The sequence below is a fragment of the Oncorhynchus keta genome, chromosome 6 (genome assembly GCF_023373465.1).
Source record: "Oncorhynchus keta strain PuntledgeMale-10-30-2019 chromosome 6, Oket_V2, whole genome shotgun sequence".
NCBI lineage: Eukaryota > Metazoa > Chordata > Actinopteri > Salmoniformes > Salmonidae > Oncorhynchus > Oncorhynchus keta.
This window is the reverse complement of record NC_068426.1, coordinates 28,675,788-28,696,482: the sequence shown is the minus strand read 5'-3', so window position 1 is coordinate 28,696,482 and position 20,695 is coordinate 28,675,788. Positions and strand designations below refer to the sequence as shown.

At 43.9% G+C, this 20,695-nt stretch overlaps 1 protein-coding gene across 7 annotated transcripts; it reads left to right on the top strand.

The window, feature by feature from the left end:
* Window positions 1-2,584: 2,584 nt before the first annotated feature.
* Window positions 2,585-18,412, top strand: LOC118385354 (sphingomyelin phosphodiesterase 4). 7 transcript variants are annotated; one of them, XM_035772436.2, is made up of 20 exons: window positions 2,585-2,751; window positions 3,142-3,227; window positions 3,400-3,486; window positions 6,577-6,713; window positions 9,023-9,098; window positions 9,206-9,314; window positions 9,443-9,495; window positions 9,610-9,761; window positions 10,486-10,618; window positions 10,719-10,784; window positions 13,929-14,018; window positions 14,797-14,945; window positions 15,056-15,146; window positions 15,270-15,367; window positions 15,518-15,681; window positions 15,815-16,020; window positions 16,781-17,011; window positions 17,138-17,269; window positions 17,358-17,486; window positions 17,567-18,412. In XM_035772436.2, exons 2-20 carry the CDS (start codon window positions 3,189-3,191, stop codon window positions 17,888-17,890), a joined length of 2,466 nt encoding a protein of 821 aa, XP_035628329.1. In that variant the 5' UTR covers window positions 2,585-2,751; window positions 3,142-3,188; the 3' UTR covers window positions 17,891-18,412. The 7 variants fall into 7 exon arrangements, with proteins under 7 accessions (XP_035628329.1, XP_035628327.1, XP_035628328.1 ...); XM_035772434.2 differs by having other exon boundaries at window positions 13,929-14,060; XM_035772435.2 differs by having other exon boundaries at window positions 10,719-10,790.
* Window positions 18,413-20,695: the final 2,283 nt, after the last annotated feature.

The following is a 20,695-nucleotide window of genomic DNA, read 5'->3' as shown; positions in this document are numbered from 1 at the left end:
AAAATTAAAAATAGAAAATGACTCAAGTAAAGTGAAAGTTAGCCAGTAAAATAATACTTGAGTAAAAGTCTAAAAGTATTTGGTTTGATTTAAATGACATTTTTAAGAATTCTGATTTACAATGAAGGCCTACTTTAAAGCATGAACAAACCCTCCCTTAATGCAGACAACGCTGAGCCAATTGTGCGCCGTCCTGTTTTAAATATACTTAAGCATCAAAAGTAAATGTAATTGCTAAAATATACTTAAGTGTCAAAAGTAAAAGTATGAATAATTTCTAATTCCTTATATTAAGCAAATCAGACTGCATAATTTTCTTGTGTTGTTTTTATTTACGGTTAGCCAGGGGCACACTCCAACACTCAAGACATAATTTATAAACAAAGCATGTGTGCTTAGTGAGTCCACCAGATCAGAGGCAGGAGGGTTGACCAGGGATATGTTCTCTTGATAAGTGCATGAATTAGACCATTTTCCTGTACTGCTAAGCATTTAAAATGTAATTACTTTTGGGTGTCAGGGAAAATGTATGGAGTAAAAAGTACATTATTTTCTTTAGGAATGTAGTGAAGTAAAAGTTGTTCAAAATATAAATAGTAGAGTAAAGTACCGATACCCCCAATAAACCTGGATGACCCATGTCCTGTGTGTGGAGGGCTCCCCGCTCTGTGCTCTGTGCTCGTGGGTCAGAGCGACCCAGGCTCTGTGTTTCCAGGGCTCCCGCTCTGTGCTCTGTGCTCTGCGCTAGTGGGTCAGAGCGACCCTGCCAGCCATTGTATGCTGTTGAGTGTAGTAGAGAGTCTGTGAGTGTGGCGAGGTTGTGCCTGGCTCCCCGCTCTGTGCTCAGTGCTCGTGGGTCAGAGCGACCCTGCCAGCCACTACACAGGTCCAGACATGCCCCGCTGTGTGCTAGAGAGCAGCCAAGTGTTATAGTTGTGCTCTGTGCTCACGGGTGAGAGCGACCCAGGCCCTGTGTTTCCAGGGCTCCCGCTCTGCGCTCTCGAGTCAGAGCGACCCTGCCAGCCACTGGCGAGGCGTATGCCGTTGAGTGTAGTAGAGAGTCTGCGAGTGTGGCGAGGTTGTGCCTGGCTCCCCGCTCTGCGCTCTTGGGTCAGAGCCACCCAGCCAGCCACTACACAGGTCCAGACATGCACCGCTGGCGAGGTTGTGCCTGGCTCCCCGCTCTCCGCTCTTGGGTCAGAGCGACCCAGCCAGCCGCTACACAGGTCCAGACATGCCCCACTGTGTGCTAGAGAGCAGCCAAGTGTTATTGTTGTGCTCTGCGCTCACGGGTCAGAGCAACCCTGCCAGCCACTGGTGAGGCGTATGCCGTTGAGTGTAGTAGAGAGTCTGCGAGTGTGGCGAGTGTGGAGAGGTTGTGGGTGGCTCTGCGCTCTGTGCGTCAGAGCGACCCAGCCAGCCACTGCACAGGTCCATACATGCTCCGCTGTGTGCTAGAGAGCAGCCAAGTGTTATTGTTGCTCGGGTGGGGTGGGTCAACTGCACACGGCTACACACAAGGCATTTTCAGGTCTCGGTCTCCCTCGTAATCCGTCCGGCCGGCCGTACTAGAGCGGTTACTAATATTGTCAGCGGCACACACACCCACCCACACACACGCACACCCACACACACAAAGTGACCTGAGCCCCACCCGTGCCAAGTGCGCTCTTCCCAGCCACTCAGTGGACCCCATCAGTGGAGCCGAGCGGCCATGGCCGTGCGTTTTACGGCCGCGCAGGTTCTAGAACAGATCTTGTCCAGCGTGGACCAAGAAGACTACTCAGATTCCCAGGAGGAAGAGGAAGAGGTTTCGGGAAGACGAAGACGGGGAGGAATACAACCCGAGCGCCGCCAGGTCGAAGATGCTTCTTCTCCCTCTTCTGAGGAAGAGCCCGAGGAAGCACCCGAGGACGAGCATGAGGACCAACGCGAGGAAGAGATCTCCTAGGCCGGACCAAAGGGGTTGCTGTCAAAAAACCGCCACCGCAGGGCCCTCGAGATCTGCCATGCCGGATGAGACTCTGGGCCCCACGGCCTATGCCCCGACCCAGGCCCGCAACATCGAGTCATTTTGACATACTGCCTAATTTCCAGGCAGAACAGGGAACTCCAAGGGTATTTGTGAAGGGTGAGTGCACTTAAATCAAAACAGGATGTAATATGCTTTGTATGGAGTAGGGCTGGCCCCCTGGGAGTTAATACTCAATAGCATTGGGGCATGTCACTGTGAAATTAAAACACAAATAAATACACACAAACCAAATAGTTATGCCACATACTAGGCTACACAAGCACACTTACCTTTCCAATTCCAAAAAGCATACTTTGTACTTGTCTTGATTTAGATTAGTTGAATTCCTTATCAATACATTTGCATGCATATAATATCCATGATGATTGATTAACCTTATTGATTAATTCTTGATACACTTAGGAGGTACATGTAACAATATTTAACAGTTTGTAATATTGCTTACACAATTCCACGTGGTCTATGAGCCAGCTATAAACCTTGGTTTGCGACATTTATTTTGTTTTGTTGCAACACTGCCATCTACCTAGATTAGCCTACCTGACTCTTCCTTCGCTAAAGTACTATCCACATGGGTGCGCTGTGTTCACAAGAAAGCTGCGGTTGCGTGCCATATCCTTTTAGGGAAATGACATCATTTTCGCTTCACTCTGCTGTGTCTAATGGAAACGCGGTAGATTGGAACTCGAAAGTCTGAAAATTTGTAGTCGAGGGAGGTAAGACACACTGCAGTTTTATTTTCTATAATGAGATGAGACTATTTTGTACCGTACCGTCAGCTGCTGCCTGCCAGTGCCACATTGTTATAGATGGGTTAGCTTAGTTGTACAGAAAGCTAGCTAGCAGACGTTAGTGCTAGCCGGCTGATATTAGCTAACGTTAGCTAGCTGGCTAGCTAGTCAGCCAAGCCATGGTTTCAGCCAGGTCTAACTGTATCGTCTAGCTAGCTATCTTGCTTCCTATGTTTAAACATTTTGTATCCATCTCTCTACTCATAGCCAACGTTAGTTATCTAGCTAGCAATGGTGCTACTGCTAGCTAGTTTGCTTGACAGAAAGAAATGTCAACAAAGCCCCTCTCAACCCTTTCAGCTTTGTTCTCCCCAGGTGTCAAGTGGATTTTGAAACGTGACCCGTCTCGAATATAATCTTCTATGGCTGCCCCAGCCTTGCAACAGCCCAGTTTTCTTCTGGTTAGTGGTAACTCCTATATTGTATTGCTCATCATGAGCTAGTTACATGTGAAATATATGTTGCCTGCCTGAAGTTCTCATGAGCCAAGTCAATGTCACAAAACGTCAGTTATCTAACACTGTGACAGCAGTAACTGTTGTCTACTCTTATGATGATCTCTTCTCGTTACAGGCCAATCTGAAAGTTGACTCGACCACCAAACCTTTTCTCCAGCGGTGCCAGGAGCTGGTGAAGGTCATTGATGACTACCCTGCAAAGGTGCAGTTTGCTTATATAGACCAGCGTTGTTAGTTGTCTATCTTGCATGTGTTGTTAGAGATTGAATTGTGCGTGCTTAGGTCCAAACTATGTCAAATTTGAAGCAAGTTGTCAAGTCTGGATAAAAAATAGAATCAAATTGTATTTGTCACATGTGCCGAAAACAACGGGTGTAGACCTTACCGTGAAATGCGTACTTACAAGCCCTTAACCAACAAAGCAGTTCAAGAAATAGTTAAGAAATTATTTACTAAATAAACTAAAGTAAAAAATAAAAAGTAATACAATAAAATAACGAGGCTGTATACAGGGGGTACCGGTACCGAGTCAATGTGCGGGGTGGGCAGGTTAGTCGAGGTAATTAGTACATGTACAGTACCAGTCAAGTTTGGACACCTACTCATTCAAGGGGTTTTTCTTTATTTGTACTGTTTTCTATATTGTAGAATAATAGTTAAGACATGAACTATGAAATAATACATATGGGATCATGTAGTAACCAAAAGTGTTAAACAAATCTAAATATATTTGAGGTTCTTCAAAGTAGCCGCCCTTTGCCTTGATGACAGCTTTGCACACTCTTGGCATTCTCTCAACCAGCATCACCTGAAATGCTTTTCCAACAGTCTTGGAGTTCCCACATTGCTGAGTACTTGTTGGCTGCTTTTCCTTCACTCTGCAGTCCAACTCATCCCAAACCATCTCAATTGGGTTGAGGTCAGGTGATTGTCACCAAACTAGATGGGATGGCGTATCGCTGCAGAATGCTGGGGTAGCCGTGCTGGTTATGTGTGCCTTGAATTCTAAATAAATCACGAACATTGTCACAAGCAAAGCACCATCACATCTCCATGCTTCACGGTGGAAACCACACACGCAGAGATCAAAGATCTCAAATGGACAAATTTCCACCGGTTTAATGTCCATTGCTTGTGTTTCTTGGCCCTAACAAGTCTTTTGTTATTATTGGTGTCCATTTTATTTTCATTTAACCTTTATTTAACTAGGCATGTCAGTTAAGAACAAATTTTTATTTACAATGACAGCCTACTCCGGCCAAACCCGGACAACGCTTGGCCAATTGTGCGCCACCCCATGGGACTCCCAATCACGTCCTGATGCGATACAACCTGGATCCTTTAGTAGTGGTTTCTTTGCAGCAATTTGACCATGGAGGCCTGATTCACGCAGTCTCCTCTGAACAGTTGATGTTGAGATGTATCTGTTACTTGAACTCTGTGCCTTATTTATTTGGGCTGAAATTTCTCAGGCTGTTAACGAATGAACTTATCCTCTGGAGCAGAGGTAACTCTGGGTCTTCATGAGAGCCAGTTTCATCATAGCGCTTGATTGTTTTTGCGACTGCACTTGAAGAAACTTTCAAAGTTCTTGACATTTTTTGGATTGACTGACCTTGTCTTCAAGTAATGATGGACTGTTGTTTCTCTTTGCTTATTTGAGCTGTTCTTGCCATAATATGGACTTGGTATTTTACCAAATAGGGCTATCTTCTGTATACCACCCCTATCTTGTCACAACACAACTGATAGGCTCAAACGCATTAAGAAGGAAAGAAATTCCACAAATTAACTTAAGATGCATTCCAGGTGACTACCTCACGAAGCTGGTTGGGAGAATGCCAAGAGTGAGCATTTGTTAAGTTAGATTACTTGTTAGATATTACTGCATGGTCGGAACTAGAAGCACATGCATTTCGCTACACTCACATTAACATCTGCATAACCATGTGTATGTGACAAATACAATTTGATTTGAAGCTGTCATCAAGGCAAAGGGTGCCTACTTTGAAGAATCTCAAATATAATATATTTTGATTTAAGACTTTTTTTTGGGTTACTATATGATTCCATATGTGTTATTTCATAGTTTTGATGTCTTAACTATTATTTCACAATGACTTGGGTGACTGAAGTCTTTGAAAACATTTTGGGCATTCCTCTGACACAGCCTAGTACATAGTTCCTGGATGGCAGGAAGCTTAGCTCCAGTGATGAACTGGTCTGTACACATGACCCTATGGCAACTGCTCGGTCTAATAACGAGCACTTATCATACCATGCAGTGATGCAACCGGTCAGGATGCTCGCAATGGTGTAGCTGTAGAACTTTTTGAGGATCTGGGAACCCATGCCAAATATTTTCAGTCTCCTAAGGAGGAATAGGTGTTGTCGGGCCCTCTTCACGACTGTCTTGGTGTGTTTGGACCATGATCATTTTTTGGTGATGTGGACACCAAGGATCTTGAAACTCTCGACCATCTCCACTACAGCCCCGTCGATGTAAATGGCGGCGTGTTCAGCCCTCCTTTTTCTGTAGTCAACGATCAGCTCCTTTGTCTGGCTGATGTTGAGGGAGAGGTTGTTGTCCTGGCACCACACTGCCAGGTCTCTGACCTCCTTCCTATAGGCTGTCTCGTTGTGATCGGCCTACCACTGTTGTCATTAGCAAACTTAATGATTGTGTTGGAGTCGTGCTTGGCCACGCAGTCGTGGGTGAACAGGGAGTACAGGAGGGGACTAAGCACGCACTCCTGAGGGGCCTCCATGTTGAGGATCAGTGTGGCAGATATGTTGTTGCCTACCCTGTCATTCTTAGTTACTTGGAGGTTTATGACTTATATAGAACACTTACTAGTGTTTTATGTTATCTTTTGAAAGGGTTGGGGCAGACCCATAAGTTGGATTCTCCAGGCTTTCATGCCAAGGTGGAATGTGTCTAGGCAGCTGTTACTGTGTGGTATGGTGGGATCAGAGGGGATATCAGGGTAGGGTGACACAGTTCCTGGAAATCAGTGTCTCAGGAACAGCTGCTATACTGCAGATGCCTCACTCTGCATGTGCGCGTTAGAGGTAGAGCACCTATCTGGCCGTAGGTCAGAAAGAGCATTGAATATCCCTACCCAAACCGGTTCAGCTCAAATCAACCATGTTATCCAATCTCATTCATCCTCTTGTCTTCCACTGGAAGTTTCCTCTCCGTGTTCTGATGACATTGTTGTGGAGGGAGAGTTAAGCAGGAATAATGGAGGTAAGCTTGTGACTGACAGCATTAATATCGTTCTCTCTTCAGGAGCTGCACCTGATCTTCCCCTGGCTTGTAGAGAGTGTTTTTGGCAGTCTGGATGGGGTCATCATGGGCTGGAACCTGCAATTCCTGCAGGCACGCAGCAATGAGTACAACATCGTCATGGACTTTCTCGATCCTAGGTAGGCCTCACAAGCTCCTTTGGTGTTAGCTGCTATTTGCAATGCTCGTGTATTTACACTACAGCGTTGCTCCCTATTGTATTCGGTTGCACAAAAACAGTCCGTGGGAAGCCAGAAGTTACAAATATATATATATATTTCAACTTTCTATGCCAGTGGGCAAGACGGTTGGTCATTAAAACGGGGATAATGTGAGACAAAATATCTAAAGAACATATTATTAAACAGACTTTCCAAATGCATAGGGTGTTAATGTTACTTTGGTGTGTGTCACTTCACTGTGACACACAGTATGTATTACAGTGCATTTGGAAAGTATTCAGACCCCTTGACTTTTTCCACATTTTGTTACGTTACAGCCTTATTCTAAAATGGATTAAATACTTTTCCCCCTCATCAATCTACACCCAATAACACCATAAAGACAAAGCAAAAACAGGTTGACATTTTTGCAAATGTATTTAAAATAAAATAAAAAGTAAATATTACATTTATAATAAGTATTCAGACCCTTTACTCAGTACTTTGTTGAAGCACCTTTGGAAGCGATTACAGCCTTGAGTCTTCTTGGGTATGATACTACAAGCTTGGCACACCTGTATTTGGTGAGTTTCTCCCATTCTTCGATGCAGATCCTCTCAAGCTCTGTCAGGTTGGATGGAAGCGTTGCTGCACAGGGTTGAAGTCTGAGCTCTGGCTGGTCCACTCGAGACTTGTCCCGAAGCCACTCCTTTGTTGTCTTGGCTGTGTGCTTAGGGTTGTTGTCCTGTTGGAAGGAGAACCTTCACCCCAGTCTGAGATCCTGAGCGCTTTGGAGCAGGTTTTCATCATGGATCTATCTGTACTTTGCTCCGTTCATCTTTCCCTCGATCCTGACTAGTTTTCCAGTCCCTGCTGCTGAAAAACATCCTCACAGCATGATGTTGCCACCACCCTGCTTCACCTTAGGGATGGTGCCAGGTCAGAAATACTGCTTGGCATTCAGGCCAAAGAGTTCAATCTTGGTTGCATCTGACCAGAGAATCTTGTTTCTCATGGTCTGAGAGGCCTTTTGGCAAACTCCATGCGGGCAGCCATGTGCCTTTACTGAGGAGTGGCTTCCGTCTGGCCACTCTACCATACAGGCCTGATTGGTGGAGTGCTGCAGAGATGGTTGTCCTTCTGGAAGGTTCTCCCATCTCCACAGAAGAACTCTGTTAGAGTGACCATCGAGTTCTTGGTGACCTCCCTGACCAAGTCCCTTCTCCCTAGATTTAGCCTGGCTGCCAACTCTAGGAAGAGTCTTGGTGGTTCCAAACTTCTTCCATTTAAGAATGATGGAGGCCACTGAGTTCTTGGGGACCTTCAGAATTGTTTTTTGTACCCTTTACCAGATCTGTGCCTCGACACAATCCCGTCTTGGAGCTCTTTGGAGAATTCCTTCAACCTCGCAGCATGTTTTTTTGCTCTGACATGCACTGTTATCTAGATAGGTGTGTGCCTTTCCAAATCATGTCTAATCAATTGAATTTACCGCAGGTGGACTCCAAGTTGTAGAAACATCTTAAAGATGATCAATGGAAACAGGATGCACCTGAGCTCAATTTCGAGTCTTATAGCAAAGGGTCTGAATACTTATGTAAATAAGGTATTTCTGTTTTTTTATTTGTAATTTGCAAAAAAATTCTAAACCTGTTTTCGCTTCGTCATTGAGGTATTGTGTGTAGATTTGAAGAGGGGGAAAAATGTATTTGATCCACTTTAGAATAAGGCTGTAACATAACAATGTGGAAAAAGTTAAGGGGTCTGAACTTTCCGAATGCACTGTACATGTAACTGTGTTGTATGTGTCGAACTGCTTTGCTTTATCTTGGCCAGGTCGCAATTGTAAATGAGAACTTGTTCTCAATTTGCCTACCTGGTTAAATAAAGGTGAAAAAATACATAAAAAATCAAATGTATGTTGCTGTACAAGGTGACAATGTCTCTTTTGTACCAGTACTGTGTGTCTATGACAACCCCTCAGGAACATTACATTGTATTATTTTTTTAATTGGACATTTATTTAACTAGGCAAGTCGGTTAAGAACAAATTCTTATTTACAATGACTGCCTACCGGGGAACAGTGGGTTAACTGCCTTGTTCAGGGGCAGAACAACATATTTTTACCATGTCAGCTCGGGGATTCGATCCAGCAACCTTTTTTGGCCCAACGCTCTTACCACTAGGCTACCTGCTGCCCCAGCCTAAATGACTTTATAAAAAGCATTTTTCGAAAAATAGTAATGTACTGTATACTGACTTAATTATGATTGTATATGCTTTTCAGTGGGCCAATGATGAAGCTTGTGTACAAGCTTCAAGCAGAGGAGTACAAGTATGAAATACCTGTCAGCTTTCTCCCTGTAAGTCTCATCCCTTTTTAAACATGTTTTTTTTCTCAATTTGAAACATAGCAAGGTCGTCCACAACAGTGATTGGTGTAAAGCTTGGATGTTATTTTCTCTTGCAGGGTCCTGTAAAGGCATCTATACAGGAAGGTGTCCTCCCAGATTGTCCACTTTTTCACAACAAGCTGCAGTTTCCTCTGTCTGGTCTCCAGACACTCAGCCTGGCGCTCAGTATCCTTGATGCTCAAACTCACTCTGTCCTCACCTTCTCACAAACATACAATGTGGACAATGACAATGTTTGCTTACATTATATACATGTGTTTTGTAGTCTGGTGATATCCTTAAACCATCTGCAGATCCATTTGAATATTACATGTTCATATTTGCTTCCAGTCTTATCACACCAAAGGTAAACCCTACTCAACTGTCATTACAACAGTAAATGTTTTCATAGTTTGTGATAACTTCCATGATAATCAGACTTATTTGACCTAAAATTATAGTTTTGATGTGATTTTCTCAGAACTACCCTCTGGGCCAGCATGTGAGCAGCTTGGACAATGCGTACTTTGTGCTTGTGGACACCTACCTCAAGTACTTCCTCCCTACAGAGGGCAGCGTTCCTCCCTCTCCATTCGCCGACAATAGAGGCTCTGTGTCTCCACCTGCTCCCAGGTACTCTACAGTGGGGATAGGTCTTATCAAAATAAATGTTTCTGATAGTGGTGTAAAAAGTACTCAGTGGTTATACTTGAGTAAAAGTAAATATACCTTTTTTAATATAAAATTACTCAAGTAAAGGTCACCCAGGAAAATACTTTTAGACTTTTATTCAAGCAGTATCTGGTTTGAAATGTACTTAAGTACAGTGGTGGGAAAAGTACTCAATAATACTTGAGAAAACGTAAAAGCTATACAAACCAGATGGCACAGTTTTATTACCGACAGACGGGCACTCTCCAACACTCAGGCATAATTTACAAACACATTATGTGTTTAGTGAGTCCGCCAGATCTGAAGCAGTAGGGTTGTATTGGTATGTACGTCTATTGGACCATAATTCTGTCCTGCCTTAACATTAGAAGTGAAGAGTACTTTTTTGTGTCAGGGAAAATGTATGCTAGTAAAAAAGTACATATTTTCTTTAGAATTGTAGTGGAATAAAAAGTTGTGAAAAATATATATATAAATAGTCAACTCAAGTGTAGATACCCCAAAAATGACTTAAGTTGTACTTTACACCACTGGTTTATGTGAAAGGGTTGTGATCAGTAGGGTGAGAAAAGATGCTACCTGAACTTGTCCAATAAGAGCACACACTTACCTTTGGCTCCTCTTAGTTTCTCCTTCCTTCCTTATGCTATAACTCCGAGCTCACGATTATGTCTTCGGCACCCAGGGCTCCCAGCGTGCCTTTTGCAGGGTATGGCATCCACAGCACCAGCCTCCTCAAGCGCCACATATCCCATCAACCCTCGGTCACTGCTGACCCTGCAGCCCAGGAGATCTGGAGGTCAGAGGCATTACTACAGGTGAGGCTCCTTCATCCTTTGTCAGTCATGAATGCATTTAGTCTGAATGATGTCAGTCAGGTGTTTAGGGAATCGGGAATAAGACGTGTGTTACCCCCAGGTTTTTGTGGAGATCTGGCTGCATCACTACTCCCTGGAGATGTACCAGAAGCTGCAGTCCCCCCAGGTGAAGGTAAGAGCATGTCACATGGACCCTCCCACCACCGAGCTCCCCCTTCACCCCTGCACGGCAGCAACGCACGGCTGACTGGCTGATGAACCCCCCCTCACTTGAACAACGGCAGGGCTCGTCCCACTCAAGTGCCATGCTAGAGCTTCCTCCAAGCCACAGACATGGACCCCACATGGTGATCAGCGTCAAATCAACCTGTCCCCTGGCTGGGACTGGGACACAAAAAGGGTCACATTGTCCTATTTTCAACTAGAGGGGAGTATTTCTATAAGACTTGCACTCCCACACCTGGGCTATAAGAATGTAGTTTATATCCATCTCCTTAGCACTGCATAGATGGGTATACTGTATGTTAGTTGTTGTTTCTTATGCTTCTTTGAGGGTAACTGGAAAATCAGGCAGAGGGAGGTCTGGCTTTGGTTTGTACTGATCTATAGTCTCCTTATTTGCACAGATTAGGAAACATGAATGCTATCAAAATGATCAAAGTTCAATGTTAAACCAATCAAAATAGGGCACAGTAAACATCAGGCATTTGTAATTATTTTTGAAAGGCAGGCTTATTTTTTTTTCTTCGTTGCTTAATTATTGGCTTATGGGCAACTGCAGAGCAAATGTTCTGCACTGATTTGGCATGTGTATCTGGTAGTAGTGCTTTAGCTTCCCGCATGACCTGTGCATGCTGTGTGTGTGTGTGGCACCATTAACTGTTTCAGTGCCCTTCTCTGTTGTTTATTTGGCTGCTAGGCTGGTTGCCAACTCTACTTCTGTTCATGTATCATTTAGCCACCACCCTTTATCATGATCCATACACCTGTCAAATCCCCAATGGTGTACAGGCCATACCCTTCCCATCCCTGCTGTCCCCTAGTAACTTAGTACATTCCCAGTAGAGGTCGACCGATGAATCGGAATGGCGTATTAATTAGGGCCGATTTCAAGTTTTCATAACAATCGGAAATCTGTATTTTTGGACATCGATTTGGCCGATCTATTTTTTTTCACGTTTATTTAATCTTTATTTAACTAGGCTAGTCAGTTAAGAACACATTCTTATTTTCAATGACGGCCTAGGAAAGGTGTTTAACTGCCTTGTTCAGGGGCAGAACGACAGATTTTTACCTTGTCAGCTCAGGGATTCAACCTTGCAACCTTAGTTACTAGTCCAACTCTCTAACCACCTGCCTTTCATTGCACTCCCCGAGGAACCTGCCTGTTACACGAATGTAGTAAGCCAAGGTATGTTGCTAGCAAGCATTAAACTTATCTTATAAAAAACAATCAATCAATCACTAGTTAACTACACATGTTTGATATTACTAGTTTATCTAGCTTGTCCTGCATTGCATATAATCGATGCGGTGCGTATTTCGCAAAAAAAGACGGTCCTAGCTCCAATGTGTATCTAACCATAAACATCAATGCTTTTCTTAAAATCAATATTCAGAAGTATATATTTTTAAACCTGCATATTTAGCTAAAAGAAATCCAGGTTAGCAGGCAATTTTAACCAGGTGAAATTGTGTCACTTCTCTTGCGTTCATTGCGCGCAGAGTCAGGGTATGTGGAACAGTTTGGGCCTCCTAATTTGCCAGGATTTTACGTAATTATGACATAACATTGAAGATTGTGCAACCAACAGGAATATTTAGACTTGTGGATTCTACCCGTTAGATAAAATACGGAACGGTTCCGTATTTCACTGAAAGAATAAACGTCTTGCTTTCGAGATAGTTTCCGGATTCAACCATATTAATGACCTACGGCTCATATTTCTGTGTGTTATTATGTTATAATTAAGTCTATGATCTGATAGAGCAGTCTGACTGAGCGATGGTAGGCACCAGCAGGCTCGTAAGCATTCATTCAAACAGCACTTTCGTGCGTTTTGCCAGCAGCTCTTCGTTGTGCTTCAAGCATTGAGCTGTTTATGACATCAAGCCTATCAACTCCCGAGATTAGGCTGGTGTAACCGATGTGAAATGGCTAGCTAGTTAGCGGGGTGTGCGCTAATAGCGTTTAAAATGTCACTCGCTCTGAGACTTGGAGTAGTTATTCCCCTTGCTCTGTATGGGTAACGATGCTGCGAGGATGGCTGTTGTCGATGTGTTCCTGGTTCGAGCCCAGGTCGGGGCGAGGAGAGGGACGGAAGCTATACTGTTACACTGGCAATACTAAAGTGCCTATAAGAACATCCAATAGTCAAAGGTATATGAAATACAAATGGTATAGAGATAAATAGTCCTATAATTCCTATAATAACTACAACCTACAACTTCTTACCTGGGAATATTGAAGACTCATGTTAAAAGGAACCACCAGCTTTCATATGTTCTCATGTTCTGTGCAAGGAACTTAAACGTAAGCTTTCTTACATGGCACATATTGCACTTGTACTTTCTTCTCCAACACTTTTTTGCGTTATTTAAACCAAATTTAACATGTTTCATTATTTATTTGAGGCTAAATTGATTTTATTTATGTATTATATTAAGTTAAAATAAGTGTTCATTCAGTATTGTTGCAATTGTCATTATTACAACAGCAAAAGAAATCGGCCGATTTTAATCGGTATCTGCCTTTGTTGGTCCTCCAATAATCGGTATCGGCGTTGAAAAATCATAATCGGTCGACCTCTAATTCCCAGTCTGTTAAATTGCATATTTTAAGTTAAGTATGTGGTCCTCCATAGTGTAAGAGATGCAGTATCCCATCCCCCCTAAAAAAAAACCGACCTGTCATGGCCATTGGACAGAAACAATCCTTTTACCTGTGGACTGTTCTTCAACCTAAAATAACAAACCATGTTATTAACCATGTGTTGTGTCTTCTGTGCCTCATTGATGAGGATATTTACTGTTTAATCTCTCCTGTTTTGGGTGTGGAAAAGGCTACTGCATCACCCGAGCTGTCATAGCATTGTGTTCCTGTGGCCAATATCTTTTGTTTGTTTTGTTTCTTGTTTTCTCCCATATTTGGTGTTCATTCCTTTTCCTTTGTGGATGCACTATATCCCTTTTTTCTCCTTTCTATTCTCATGTTCACCTCCTTCCCTTCTCCCCTTCTCCCCCTCTCTCCTCCTTTCCCAACTGTGTTGTCGTTTCCCTCTTCCTCCCCTGGTTGTGATGGGTCGTACAGCTGGCGCTGCTGCACTATCGCCTCAGTATGTCCAGCATGCCGTGCCAACCCCTGACCCCTCCTGGCTCTGGGACCCTCGACACGTACCAAGTACTTTTACCTTTTCATCCACTCCCACCGGGCCTCCTGGAGGTAAACCTAGGCCCTGAGGACAGAGTAGTATTAAGGTTAAGGTGGGGAGGTCAAGGGTACTTCTCTTCAACAAAAAAACAACAACATTTGAATGCCGTTACAGTGCATTCTGTAAAACCAACTGCCTGGTTGACGCAACCAGTCAAAGACCTATCCTTGGATGGACCCCATTTTGACGGCACGAAATTCACATAACGTCAAACATCTCACAGTAGGATCTGGCCCATAGAGAAGTATCCTTGAAAGGAGAATGTGCCTTCAAAGCATGTTTTGAGTTTGAAGAGTGACGTTTTCATTGTATGTAGCATGTGGATGTCTGTTGTGTTGCACACTATCCTTAGTTAATGTGTGTCATTGTTGTCTTTCCCATCTCACATTCTTCCATTGAGCAAACACTACTACAGTATACAAAACATTATAAATAACCAAATTGCCCTAAATCAATTAAATAATTCATCAAATTGTCTACTTTCCTCATTCTAAGAATAATGGATCTGAATATCAATTTGAAGTACTGTATGTTCCTGTTTCTGAGCTAGTCACGGATTGAATTCTGTTTTCAGCTAGGCTTTTTCAACAGCAGGGTAATTTGAGAAACCGTAACAATGGCTAGGGGAGGAACCAGGATTAGGGGAATGTTCCAAGCCCAATGTGTGATTGGTTATTGTTATCTGAGGAGCTTTGTGTGATTGGCTGCTGCCCCTGTGGATCTCTGTATGACTGGCTGCTGTTTCAGGAGACTTTCACCCCGACAGAGGAGCACGTTCTGGTGGTGCGTCTCCTGGTGAAGCACCTCCATGCCTTTTCCTGCAGCCTGAAGCCTGAGCAGGTCTGCGCCTCGCCCTCTGCCCACTCCCACGCCAGCCCCCTGGAAGAGTTCAAGAGGTGAGCGGAGCAGTGAGCACCCCAATAGTCAGACATCAGGGTCCACGTTCTCTCCAGGAAATCAGTCGATCTAGTTTTGTCTGTAATTCACTGTGGCCCTGTCTCTGTAGGGTGGTGATGCAGCGTTTTGTCCAGCAGAAGCTCTATGTGTTCCTCCAGCACTGCTTTGGTCACTGGCCTTTAGATGCCTCCTTCAGAGCGGTAGGTGTTCCAACTCCATCCTCAACCTTCTCAGCTTGGCTGGTGTCAATCACAACCCTCTCTCATTTTGTCCACTTTTTCTTTTTTTTTGTGCTCTTATCTCTATACCACCACTGTGTTTAGGTGTTGGAGACGTGGCTTAGCTACATCCAGCCGTGGAGGTACACAGGAGAGAATACCAATCCTCAGACAGACCAGAACAAAGGTGTACCTGAGAAATGGTGTGTTATCTGTTGGATTATAGTATAGGTCAGGCTAAATAAATGTGTGCTAGCAGTGCTTCCTTGAAATGTTTTACTCAGAGGCACGGTTTAATATTGGTGTATTTGTCTTACTGATTCTGAAAATGTTCTGATCCATCTCTTGACCAGGGGCTTGTTTGTTCAGGAGAACCTGCTCATGTACACAAAGCTCTTTCAGGGCTTTCTCAACAGGGTGGTACGCATAGACCTGGTCAACGTCAAAAATGCACTAATGGTCTTCAGGGTGGCCAAAGTCTTCGCTCAGCCAAACCTATCAGAGATGATTCAGAAAGGTAAGAACGGAAACAATCACCTAGTCTTATGATACTTGTGTGATGCAGATGCACTAATCGTAATGTCCAACTACAGTAGACTGTGCTATCGCTAACCTGTCCTACCCAAACCCTCCTATCTGTCCCTCCCCAGGAGAACAGCTGTTTCTGGAGCCGGAGCACGTCCTCCACCATCGGCAGCACCGGGTCTTCCTCACGCCAAGCCACGGTGGCAGCTTCCTGTCTGCCCGGCAGTCCGTGGTGACAGACGGGGTTTTCAGGGTGAAGAGCCACGTGTACGGCCTGGAGGGCCAGGACTGCCAGTACAAACAGATGTTCGGCACAGAGCTGAGGGGCGCGGTGAGTGGAGTGGAGGCAGCATACTTGGGGGTGGTTTCATTTCAATTCCAATTCCCATTTCTGGAATTGAACCGAACTTTGGGAGAAAAGTGCTAATGGTGAGCTAGCTAGTGTTAACCACCTGCTACAAGCACAGTCTGTGTGGACTTTATTGAATTTGCTAGGCTGACTGTTCACACATTTTGTCATCAGTTAACTGTAGTCTCAGTTGAGTAAAATTAACTAGCTACGCTCTGCAAGATTAGATTGCGCTGAACAGTAGTGTGTTGCTGACTTTCTGGAGAAGACTGTTCTTCTTGCTTCTCACAACCGCCCAGGCCTTCCCTTCATCTTAGATTTACATTTGTCATTTAGCTCAGGGTCCAAACTCAGTCCTGCCTCCCCCTGGGTAAATGTTTTGTTTTTTGCCCGAGCACTACACAAGCTCAATCTAATATACAACTCTTCATCAAGCTTTGAATTAGCTGTGTCTGTTGCTAGGGCAAAAAACTAAACATGCACTGAGGGGGGGCCCCGGGACCGAGTTTGGGAAACCCTGATTTAGATGCTTTTATCCAGAGCAACTTAAGAGTGGTGAGTGCATACATTTTCATACTGGTCCCCCGTGGGAGGTGAACCCGCAACCCTGGCATTGCAAGCGCCATGCTCTAACAACTGAGCCACACAGCACCACTAGAACCAATCAACAACTACTCCTTTAGTCTGATGTTTTGAGGCTGCATATAAGCATGGTCACTGTTGTCATCCTTCTTTGATGTAGGTCCTGAAGCTCATTCAGATCATCGCCCAGGCGAGGCAGACAGCTAAGAGGATATCAGATCACTCAGCTGAAGTGGCGGCCAATAACTCCTTCATGTCTTGGTTTGGAATGGGCTCCCCCGACCTCAACTACACCTTCAATGGAGGAGAGGTGGATGACACTGGGGAATGTGTCAAGAAGACCCACGAGTTCCTGGAGAGGTCACTGGACTATCTCTGTCAGATATTTCGTGTAGGTTTACACACACTTTTTCCTTAAGATTTCCGCATGTGCTAAACTGCTGTAATTGATATTAATCAAACTTAATTCAACTAATGTTGGGTGAAAATGTGTCATGCTATTCTGTCTCGTCTCCAGCTGAATGCAGGGCAGCTTTCTCAGCTGATGGCAACCCTGGGCTCTGGTCAGGACGATGGGAACTTCAGGCAGCTACCAGACTGTGTTCAGGGTGAGAATGGACTCATCCTCACAGACCTGGGCCGAATGCAGGTCAGACTACTTATTCAACTCACCCAAAACTACAACTCCAACCATGTCATAGAGGGATTATTGTTAAAAATGTGTCACGTTTTTGCAGATCATCAATGGACTGCGTAGATTTGAGATTGAGTACCAAGGAGACCCAGAGCTTCAGCCCATCAGGAGCTATGAGAATGCTGTCCTGGTCAGACTGTTTTTCAAGATCTCGTCCCTGGTGAATGAGAGGGTATGTGATATGTAGCCTACCAGAATCTGAGTTATCATAGTCCAAGCATTCTGTAATCAGAACCGTTCTCCCCTCCACAGTTCGGAGGTCACATGGAAGTTCTGTGCTCGCGGCCGGACTTCCTGGGCCGGTTGGGACGACACTACCTGGCCAGCCCCGAGGTCATGGCGGACGGCAGGCAGAGGAGCCCAGAGACACGGCGAACAGCGGAGAGGAACAGACGGCCGCGGCTAAGTCTGCGCACACTGGCGAGCTACAGAACCCTGCTGATGCTTCTATTTCTCTACCTGTTTGGGGTGCTGTTCTCATTCGGCCCCATATCCAGCACACTGCTCATCCTTACAGGCGGCTTTCTCTATGGACTCTTCATAACAATGTTTGGAGATAAACTCAAGTCCCAGTAGCAGGGTAATTAAAAGGCTTTTTTTGCCACTTGCCTTTGCTTGGCCATCTGATATATTCAGTCCCTTTTTATTCTTGTAAATAAATACAAGTGCATTGCTTTTCAGATGAAGTTTGCTAAATCTTTTTTTTAAGCAGTTTTACTGATTGACAGTTGTATGATTTAATATTCTAACAAAATATTGAATATTTTTCAATTGAACATTGAAAGGATGGTGGTGATTATCCTCAAACTACAAGATTGGCCGGTGTAATAAAAAGTTACGAGTCTTGCACTAGTATTTTGAATTGATGATAATCATTTGACTGATGGTATTCTTTGCCTTTATCGTTTTTGTATGATTGCTTGTCGTATGTGTGAGCTTGCAAAGACGACAGAAATGTAGTTGTACAATGTTGCATTCGAATGGCAGTATTTCCCGCCACCGATTGAGACAGTCTGGTTGTCATGGCAACGTATGCAGGCGTGCTTGTCCACTAAAGACAGGTGAGAGGAAAAATAAATCGTAAGTGCACGTGGGTGATCTGTGTATTGACCTTATCTCGTTCAATTGTTACTGAACTTTGCACATTGTGGCGGTGAACAATCCTTGCGCTCGGGAACGTTTGTGGTAAGGGGTTCTGCGCGATTATTAATGTGGGACTTGCTAGCTAGCCAAGTTAAACGGTCGTCAAGTTACAACAGGCAGGGTTTGACTGATTATTTCTACAATGTATCTTCTAAAAATGTGATTTTTAAACGTAAGCTTAACCACACCACTAACCGTATGCCTAACCTTAAATTAAGACACTGTCTGGCAACAGTCTGTCCGAAATCTACCCCACTGATCCCATGTTAAATGCTTTGACAAGCCTTACTTTCCACAACCACTTCATGTCCCAGTCTACGAACCAAGTTAAGTCTCATCTCACCGCAATATGGATCTGTGTTGCATCCAGTGTTGCAAACTTTGCCGCTATATTTAGTGAGTATTCAGACAAATCTAGCGACTTTTTCTGGTGTTGGAGACTGACGTGAAAGCACCTATCGTTCTTACTCTTCTCAACGAGCAGCGGGTGCTGCCGTGGGACTCATCCCTTTCCCAAAGCACGCCCAGTTCTCGCACAGCAGTCCCTCCCAGCTGCAGTCAGAGCAGGAGATGTTCACCCCTCTGTGTCCAGACTGCAAATTAATTGTTGCCGCTGGCTGATCCCACCCTGGTTTACGTCATTTTTTTTTTTAAATAACCTGAATTAGGGCCAGACTAGTTACCATAATTTTCTCACATTGCCATTGACAGTTTTTTCTATTGTCTCTTTTTGGTCCATTTAGATTGTTAATGTAGATTCTACTGTAAAACAATTATGGTTAAAAATGTTTGTTTTACTGTGACTACTTGTAGGCTCCTAAGTGGACCATAAGGTTAAAAACCAAACCAATTTAAGGAAACTAAAACAAAAAAACGAAGTAACTGTTTATTTTGGGTCACTTTTGCCGGTCCCAAGGAATTGTGACATGTAAAAAAAAAAAAAAAAATCAATAGAGGAAAGTTCATTTGTAGTTCTAAACATATTTAAGGTGTTTTTTACTCGCTTTTTGTCTCCCACGACATTATTCCCCTCTCCTACAGCGTCCACCACAATTACGTTCACATGGCAAATTATGCGATGACGTCATTTAGCGACTTGTAGCTACTTTCCTTACTGAGGAGTTGGCAACACTGGTGCATTGCTTCAGATTAATATTCAGTTGTTGCATCTACAGGACAATGACACATCAGAACCTATTGTTGAACTGCTTCCTCCATGTCCCTGCACCTTTTTTTGGGAAGCAGGCAAGGGTGACCCTCAAATAGCCTGAACTCCAGAATCGCAGGGAGATACAGAAGTAGGCTGGACAACAGAACGGGTCAAAATTCACCCAAGGCTGAAAACGACTTTAGTTCGTTGGCTAAACTGGAACACTACCGCGTGTCCATAGCAAATGAATGGAATCGAACGTTCGCAGAGCCTGTTTTGACTGGAGTGAAGCTTGTAAATCCCTTTTTATTTTACCACTACAATCTGTTTTTAGGACAAAACTGAAAAATAACATATCGTGTAGAAAGTAAACATCCGCACCTCAATGGTGCCAAGTGTGCTTATGTCTGCATAACGAGGAAGTATGGGAAAAAATGGCAACTTCTATTTCTGGTCTACCGTTTGATGACGAGATATACTGCCCAGCCTTACTTAATTAGAAAGAGATTCCCATGATTAAAATGGTGTCCAATTTAAAAATCAAAACATACACATTGCGAGATATTTGGCAAAATAGACATACATACCTATATTTCCCTATAGTAAACAATGGGACAACCTCAGAGTAACATTTTGTTTACATTTGAACTGTAATCAACGTGAGCAGGTAGGTCTCCATTGCCAACTATAGCGAAACTGCCATTGTGACATAGTACAACAAAATGGGATTAGAACGTTCAGAAGGCGAGTTGGTGCCACAATGTTCAATAGAACTAATAGGAGCTGGCAGGGTGAAAAATGCTGGTAATATTATGAAACTGGGCTCCACCATGGATGGAAAACACCATCTCAGGTGCTGCTCCAGAATCTCCCATAAGTGTTCAACTGTGTTAACATCTGGTGACAGACACCATTTAAACCCCCTGTAAATCCTTTGAGACACCTATTTCCAAGACACTGAGATCACTTCGAGCCACGTAGCCAAAACAATGAGCTACTGGGCATTTTATACATGACCCTAAACGTGATGGGATGCTAATTAATTATTTTGGAAGTTACCTATATCTAGGTTCATGAAAACACAGATG